Here is a 9,190-nt window from a genome sequence, read left to right on the forward strand (position 1 = left end):
CGATCTTTTGTTGCACACTGAAAGCCACTGGCTTAGCACAGGAAAAATACTGCGCTGATTTATTTCACTTTTATCGAAAATCAAAGCTTTCATGGAGTCAAGGAACAAAGATACCACTCAATTATCAAACATTGCATGGCTGCTTGATTTGATGTTTTTAACAGAAATGACCGAAAAATTGAACTCTTTGAACTGTGAATTACAAGGGAATCAGAAGACGATTGCTGACATGGTTACTGCAGTGAAAGCTTTCATGTCGAAATGAAACGTCTGGCACAGCAAGTCAAGAAAAGGAAAATGCAACGTTTTCCTTCTGTGCTCCAAACACTGACAGAAAACAAAGCTGCTGTTAGGATCATGGACATTGACAAGTACATTGGTCAAGAGTTCAGCAACAGATTTAATGATGATGAGCAGGAGCCCTGCCTGGTGTTTACTTCAAAACTCTTCATGGAAGTGGATGTCGGTGACACTTCTGAACAAATCAGTATGCTATTTAACCTTGAATGTATCACTTCGGAAATGGAGATTGTCAGCCTTCAAAAATGACAGTGCTTTGCTTCGATTTCAAATGAATCTGCCATAAATTTCTGGAGTCCTGTAGAAACTGCAAAGCACAGTAACATCTGCAAAACAGATTTGATCCTACCTGTCTTTGAGAATCACCTGTTTCCCACATGAACTTCATCTAATCTAAATTTAGAGCTTGCCTAATGAGCGTCTGAATGACTCCATCAGTTGCCCTCTCAGGATACACACCAGATTATGCAGCACTGGTGGGCAGCCTGCAGTGTCATGCTTTACATTGAAATAAAGATAAAGATCAACTTTCCTTTGTTTTAAATATATATTTTGCAATTCAATTGCAATAATTAAATATGTAGTCTTATCAATTCATTTCCCAAATGTGCTTTAGTAGCTTGCGATATTTACCATTAATCAGAAATGGTATCACTAATAAAAAGATTGGCGATCCCTGATCTTCAACATAAGCATTTGAGAACTAGGAACAGTAGGCAATTCAGCCACTCGAGCCTGCCCTACCATTCGTTACAATCATGACTGATCTCACCTTGGCCTTAACTCCACTTTCCTATCCACTCTCCATAGCAATTCAAAATTTATCTCCTCATAAAATTTACTTATTGCCCTGGCATCCATTACACTCTGAGGTACACGCTAAGATAAGACGCTCTTTGGAAATTTGTCAAGGCTCCATAGACACATTCTAAACCCACAACCACTACCATCAGGAAGAACAAGGGCAGCAGATACATGGGAACCACGACCTGCAAGCTCTTCGCCAAGCCACACACCATCCTGACTTGGAAATATATTGTTGTTCCTTCAGTGTCACTGGGTCCTGGAAATCTCTCTCTCTAATGGCATATGGGTGTACCTACACCAAATGGACTGCAGTGTTTCAAGGCGGTTTGCCACCTCCTGCTCATGGATAATTATCGATGGGCAATAAATGCTGGCTCAGCCAGCAATGTCCATATTCCTAAACGAATAAAAAAAAATCCTCCTGTGCTTTTGCTCCCCACCAACTCTGCTAACCTGCTTCTAGTGCTTCCTCCAGGGTCCTGCCAAAGATAGACAGACTCTGCAGTGAGAAATAATCACCTTCATCTCACCGATATCTGTAAGAAAATACCTGTTTTCTTAAAGGCATTATTAAAACACTCTTTTACATGCAACACTTTCACATGAGTGTGATACAGTACCATAATTTACAAGGGAAGGTTGTGAGATTAACGTGGTTACAAAGGAGCCTTCAACCAAACAATAACCAATTACCTGGAAGAAATATTGAGCAAATTCAAGGGTCCAAATGGCAACTAACATTCTTGTGGGAAGGACCTTTACTCTGCAATGTTCCTTAGTTGTACCTAGCTTGGTCAGGGTTTTGCTAAGATTGGGTGAAACAAAATTGTTATTGCTCCATTTCAACAGTAATGTTGTTGAGCACAATATTCCTACATCAGGCTGAACAATCATTACCAAGTCTGATTGCTCAGGGTGTTCAAATCAAAAGGTCTACCCATCTCCAACTTAATTCATTTTGTCCCTGGATCTCAAAAGCCATGGAACCCTTCAATTCTCTCAATCCTCCTTCCCTTCCTTCAAAATCTGAGTTTCAAAATCCAGATGCTCATCATCCATCATCACTTCACTCTGCTTGACATTGGGCCCGACCCGAAATCTACGAGGTTGAGATGCAGCCACTGTCGGCAGCTTACCTGTGGAATGTTGACAAGCAGGCTGGTGTTGGGGACATTGGCCACACGGATCAGTCCCTGCTGAAGAATCCTCTGGCCCTGCATCTGCACTGAGCTGGGCACCGAAGCCCGTGGGGCCAGGAGCAGGGGTGGTGGAGCGGTGCTGGCATGTGGCCTGATGGCGTGGATTTGCTGGGGAGAAACAGACATTGGCTAACAGAATGGGAACAGCAATGGATGAAATGATGTGACCAGGATGGGGAAATGAAAGCAAGGCAAACAAGAAAAGGAAGACTGTTATTCAGGATTCCTAATCGTTACATCACACTACAGTGCAGTTGTACAGATACAGGTAATCTGCTCACAGCTGGAGCAGCAATTTGCATCAATGGAAATCTCCAATATTGTACAATTTTCACTGTATGAAGCAGATTTCAAAGATAGAATGTAAGCAAAGCATGCAAAAACAAAGTAAAAACTTGAGGGTCAGGAGCAAAGCGATGTAAATCTATGGGTGATAAGGCAGAAAGAGAAGGGGGCACAATGTTTTTGCAGCACATACTTCCCCATTTCCACAAAAGATATTAAAAAAATTTTAAAATCTTAATGTGCAAGTACATTTATTAACATTTTATTAATTCCACAACTACAGATTAAAGAACCATAAAAGGCAATTGCCTGTCACAAATAACTGTGTGCAGTGAAAATAGTATCACAGGACAAAAATGTAGCTCTGCTCAGGGTGTACAAAATCATCTCACAATCCATGAGCACATGACTTAAGAGATCAACCCCATCGCACCCCATGTGTGAGATTATTCAAAAGAAATTTACACTTTTGTATTGCAGTAAGATTTTCTGCCTGAACACTAAACAAATACAAAGTCACTAAATTGACTAAACTATGTTTTATAAGTCAGGGTATTTAGGGAGAAATTTTTGCCATTTGATGTCTTCGTAGTGCTAACACTCAGTCACACCAAAGGCATGATTGTGGTATTCCAAAATAGTCACTTTGAAGTACTATGCTATAGTAAACCAAGCCTAAACACCACAGACATTAAGATTAAATTGCGTTTAGGGAGACGGAATGATAACAAAACCGAAGAACTGCAATGTTGGATCAGAAATAAAATCAAAAACAATTTTCCAGCAATTTATGCTTTTGAGGGGGAAATTATACCTCCACTGAGGAAACACTAACACAAGCTTGATTGCTGCATGGTCTCCCTTTATACTGAAATTAACATTTTATTTTAGAGATATCTTCTCAAGAATGAATAACACAAGCAAAGCTGTGTTTAACACTTGTCCAATGTTGCCAGAGGGCACAGAGGCAATTATATATATATTCTGAGTGACATGGGGGACTACTGTAACAATCTGGCCATTTGTGTTAACTACCCAAGCTACCGAGGGACCAATCAAAGTTGGCCTCACATAAGACGGAGGCATAACAATCATTTTAAAAAGCTTCAGAGTTCATTTTGACCCTCATCAACTCGCCGTATGCAAACTGCATAGGACTAATTCCCCAAAGTACAGTTACTAATTGGTTGAAGCACCAAAAAATATTCCAAGGGTTGCTACAAATTGCTGTGAAAATTCACATTGGCTCTGCTTCATGTGTTTTTCATAATTTCATTGGGACCACAGAGTCAGAGTAATACAGCAGGGAAACAGAGCCTTTGGTCTAACTTGTCCACGCTGAACCAGATTTCCCAAACTAAACTCATCCCACTTGCCTGTGTTTGGCCCATATCCTAGTTGTTGGTGGATCAAATTGCACAAAAGGACATGAATTATCACAATTGCCAACATCACCCACCCTAAATCAGATGTCAGATTCATTTCTGTACTGAAGCCCAAGCAAAATAAAACAAAGCTGCGTATTTTTGTGGCTACTCCTGCGTTCAGTAACTTGAGAAATACTCAGTGATTCTTGTAGCCAGTTGCTTACCTGTGCTCCTCTCACTAACGGTGGCATTGCCATTTGAGAGTTCTGCTGGGATCCAGGTTTTGAGGTTCCCTGTTGACCACCACGAATCAATGGTGGTGGAATTACCGTACCCATTGTGCGGGCAGTGGTTACCTGAAAGACAGGGATGTGCGCGTGTTTAGAAATACTTTTTTATTACAAGAAACAAATGACATCTCTCCCTCTCATCAAATTTCTCTCTTTCCTACTGTCAAACCTGGTAGGATTTAACTCTAATGGGCACTATTCAAATCTCTGTAGCCTGCCAAGTGGCCTTTATTCAGGTATCAGACTTGGCAGCAAATCCAGACCCAATCATGCCCCAACATCAGGAGTAATTTTGATATCACTACAATAGACAACAAACAAAAGCTGGAATAACTCAGCAGCATCTGCAGAGAGAAAAATAGAATTAATGTTTCAAACCAATGATTTTTCGTCTTGTTAAGTTAATACTCAGTACTCACTTTCAATGATGAGGAAAAGAACATATTTCCAAAGCACAAAGAAAAAAATAATATGACTTCGCAGATATCTCCAGGACCAATGCTTTCCATTATAAGCCAATAAAAGAAATAAGCGAGGAGACTATAGATGCTTTAAGTCAAAATTGTTCAAAGCCCTCTGGATACAGGAATTGTTTTTTTGGATAGAAACACTACAAACGGCTCTACTGCTGAACAAGGGAGGGAGACAAATAAGATAACTACAGATCTGTCAACTCATTACCTGCCATAAGCTACTTTTAAATGACATCTTCAATGCCCTTCAGTCAACTTTTTTCAGCTCTTAGAAGATACCATATGAACTAAAACTTCAACACCCACATCCTGCCCACCCTAAGCCACACTTGCCATCACCCTTGTGATTTCCACAAACCCACAATTAAAAACTAACATTCATGATCACCATTCTTATTTAAAATTCACTGCAAAACCTTGAACAACCCCACCTCCACATAAGTGCAGCTACCATAGAATGATCTAAGCCCACAGGACAGCACCAATGCAAGTTATGAAACTGAATTAAGTAAATCTAGGAATCTGTGAATCAGCAAACAAAGAAAAAAATGGCCATGAAAATTTCAGATTGTCTGAAAAGCCCAGCTTGCTCACTAATATTCTTCAGGGAAGGATTGGTGGACTTGGACTTCTGCACTTGGTGACTTTGGTCTAAATCATGAGATTGACTCTTAATGCCCTATGAAGTGGTCTGGCAAACCACTTAGTTGCTTTAAAGAAAAACTGTGAATAAGGAAATCTATTTGATTACATTTTCAAGGTAAATAGAGATGGGCAGTTTGTCAATATCCACATCCTACCCTTCAGCTATGATTATCAAGATCAAGAAACTGGTGTCCAAATTACAGTGTTACACAAATGGGTAAGTGCTACCAACTGCACTAATACGAAAGACAGCTTCGTGACTGTACACACGCAAAGTTTTGTATGTAAAATTAGGACTGTATTTAGTTTTCAGCTTTCTCACCTCCTTTTGTGAAGGTGCTGATATTCCTGATAATTCTCCAACGGCTCCTGGACCATAGCTGATCCTAGAAAAGTGAAGCAAAAGGCTATTTCACTGTGGAGGGCACCAGCAGTGCCACTGACTGTACAGGTGCCTCAGATAATCAGGAAGGCTAATAATCAAGAGTAACACTCTGCATCGATTTATCACAAACTGGTTTGTGGGGCTGTTAGTTAATTATCTCAGACTGCTTAAATTGTCACCACCAGCTCCAGACTTATGATCAGTACTACACTAAATTTCAAAGCATTCGCTCCAAACACAACTTTAGGTGATGCATTAAAATCTACAAAGCAATTATACATCAGAAGCATTCCAATGATCAAAATGCTTTAGAAAAAATTGCAACAGATTCAGTGGTAAGTCACTTCACTACAAGATGGTGTCCTCAGTGAGACTCTATTCTTGTGCCTCTCTCTTTTGTATTCTCATCTCATATTTAAATCATTTCCAAGACAATGTTCTTTTATATGTAAAACTTAACTTTTGGTTTGGTAGATTTTGCAATCTCCGGTTATAATTTCTTCCGACCTCTTCCGTCAGGCAGAAGATACGAAAGCTTAAACACACGTACTGGCAGGTTCAAGAGCAGCTTCTTCCCCGACAGTTATTAGACTTCTAAACAGATCTCTCAAATTTCAAATCTAATGTTGCTCTTGCTTTTTGTGCATCTTCTTTGCAACCATAACTTTGTATTCCTTGTTCTGTTCAATCTCCCAAGATCTTTGTATGTTCTGACCTGCTTGTGCTGCATGCAAAACAAAATTTTTCACTGTACCTAGGTACATGTGACAATAATAAATTCAGTCAATTAAAGGGATGCTTACAGGTAAACTTGTGTCAGCATTGAGCTCTTTGTGCTCTGATCCAAGAGATGCCCCAGCCCAAGAAACCCCTTGTCAAGTCACCAGTCTGACATATCTGCAAATTGCCAAGTAGGGCCATTTTGTGCAGAAGAGACATTTCCTACAAGATTCCTCTGATGCAAGGTCACTGACTGACCTGCTGAGTATTTCCAGCATTTCTGCTTTTATTGCCTGCGAGTTTGGTTTGAGGAGACAAATTCATGAGATGGACCTTTAAGGATGGGTATCTAGTCCACTGTGACAGACAATGGTCTCTCACGCAACCATAGTCCAAAAGTGGGTTTGCCCTACAAATCTCAAATTTATGTTTGAAGCAGTCTGCAGCAATGGATATGAGTGGATGTCTGGTCATGTCACAATCTATCAATAACAGGCAAATTGTACTCATCTCTTGGCAGCATGTGTCCTTGCCATACCATATGACCTAGGTCGGTTACCTCAGTTTGGCAAACTCATCAAAGGCCAGATTTATTACCAAATCAGCTGACTCTAATTTCCAAAACAGACCTTCTAACTGCTCCAAGTGGTCTGAGTGTCACATCAAGGTAAAAGCCACAGTCAGGAAAACCATCTACCACTTGGTCCCTCCAACTGCAGAAAATTGGTGTATTTCCTTTTCCCAAAATGGCAACATTCAGCATAGGAAATGACCACCTAGCATGCCAAAAGCTGATACTGAATTAACTCAGGGAGTTAAAAGAAACCTGCTAGTTTCCCTTTAATAAATCTATTTTGGTTTGAAATCAGATATAGCCAAGCCTATCAATTCCAATGAGGACTGAGTATGAGTCTGCCTTTGTTACTGCACTGGCCTTTCTGTAGTTTATGTAGAATCTGGTTGAACCATCAGGTGAGTAGATAGGCGGTTCTGTGGTCGAAAACGAGGCTCCCGAATGATATGTTGCCTCCGAGGTGCACGGGTCAGGGAAGTCTCAGATCGACTGCAGGACATTCTGAAAGGGGAGGGTGAACAGCCAGCTGTTATGGTGCATATAGGCACCACTGATATAGGTAAAAAATGGGATGAGGTCCTACAAGCAGAATTTCGGGAGTTAGGAGCCAAGTTAAAAGGTAGGACCTCAGAAGTAGTAATCTCAGGATTGCTACCAGTGCTACGTGCTAGTCAAAGTAGAAATGAAAGAATAGGCAGAATAAATGAGTGGCTTGACAGATGGTGCAGGAGGGAGGGGTTCAGATTTTTGGGATATTGGGACTGGTTCTGGGGGAGGTGGGATTATTACAAATTGGACGGTCTACACCTGGGCAGGACTGGAACCAATGTCCTAGGGGGTGCTCTTGCTAACACTGTTGGGGAGGATTTAAACTAATGTGGCAGGGGGATGGGAACCAAATGAGGAGGTAAGTGGACAGTAAGGAGGGAGTAACTAAAGCCTGTAAGGAACTAGATAATGAAGTCAGTGTGACTAAGGGGAAGAGTAGGCAGAGAGCAGATGATGAACGCAAAGGGACAGGTGGTCTGAGGTGCATTTGTTTTAATGCGAGAAGTGTAGTAAGTAAGGCAGATGAACTTAGGGCTTGGATTAGTACCTGGGAGTATGACGTTATTGCTATTACTGATACTTGGTTAAGGGAAGGGCAAGATTGGCAACTAAATATCCCAGGATATAGATGCTTCAGGCAGGATAGAGAGGGAGGTAAAAGGGGTGGAGGAGTTGCATTTCTGGTCAAAGAGGATACAGCTGTGCTGAAGGAGGGCACTATGGAGGACTCGAGCAGTGAGGCAATATGGGCAGAGCTCAGAAATAGGAAGGGTGTGGTAACAATGTTGGGGCTGTACTACAGGCCTCCCAACAGCGAGCGTGAGATAGAGGTACAAATATGTAGACAGATTATGGAAAGATGTAGGAGCAACAGTGTGGTGGTGATGGGAGATTTTAATTTTCCCAACATTGACTGGGATTCACTGAGTGTTAGGGGTTTAGATGGAGCAGAATTTGTAAGAAGCATCCAGGAGGGTTTTCTAGAGCAGTATGTAAATAGTTCAACTCGGGAAGGGGCCATACTGGACCTGGTGTTGGGGAATGAGCCCGGCCAGGTGGTTGAAGTTTCAGTAGGGGACTACTTTGGGAATAGCGATCACAATTCCGTAAGTTTTAGAATACTCATGGACAAAGACGAGAGTAGTCCTAAAGGAAGAGTGCTAAATTGGGGAAAGGCCAACTACAGCAAAATTCGGCAGGAGCTGGGGAATATGGATTGGGAGCAGCTGTTTGAGGGTAAATCCACATTTGATATGTGGGAGGCTTTTAAAGAGAGTTGATTAGAGTGCAGGACAGACATGTCCCTGTGAAAATGAGGGATAAAAAGGGCAAGATTAGGGAACCATGGATGACAGGTGAAATTGTGAGACGAACAAAGATGAAAAAGGAAGCATACATAAGGTCTAGGCAACTGAAAACAGACGAAGCTTTGCAAGAATATCGGGAAAGTAGGACCAATCTGAAACGAGGAATTAAGGGGGCTAAAAGGGGTCATGAAATATCTTTAGCAAACAGGGTTAAGGAAAATCCCAAAGCCTTTTATTCGTACATAAGGAGCAAGAGGGTGACTAGAGAAAGGGTTGGCCCACTCAAGGA

The 9,190-nt window shown here is 41.3% G+C and overlaps 1 protein-coding gene across 6 annotated transcripts in view; it reads right to left on the reverse strand.

Annotated features, from left to right (window-relative positions):
* The window catches only part of gatad2ab (GATA zinc finger domain containing 2Ab), an 80,311-nt gene that overhangs the window by 16,622 nt on the left and 54,499 nt on the right, over positions 1-9,190 (reverse strand). For all 6 annotated transcript variants that reach the window (XM_048613994.1, XM_020529422.2, XM_048613997.1 and 3 more), the window contains 2 exons: positions 4,183-4,314; positions 2,244-2,414 (listed from right to left, as the gene is read on the reverse strand). In XM_048613994.1, the coding sequence (XP_048469951.1) occupies positions 2,244-2,414; positions 4,183-4,314 (303 nt within the window). The remainder of the gene's footprint in view (positions 1-2,243; positions 2,415-4,182; positions 4,315-9,190) is intronic.

This window comes from Rhincodon typus, chromosome 29, assembly GCF_021869965.1.
Source record: "Rhincodon typus isolate 14 chromosome 29, sRhiTyp1.1, whole genome shotgun sequence".
In the NCBI taxonomy this organism is placed as follows: Eukaryota; Metazoa; Chordata; class Chondrichthyes; order Orectolobiformes; family Rhincodontidae; genus Rhincodon; species Rhincodon typus.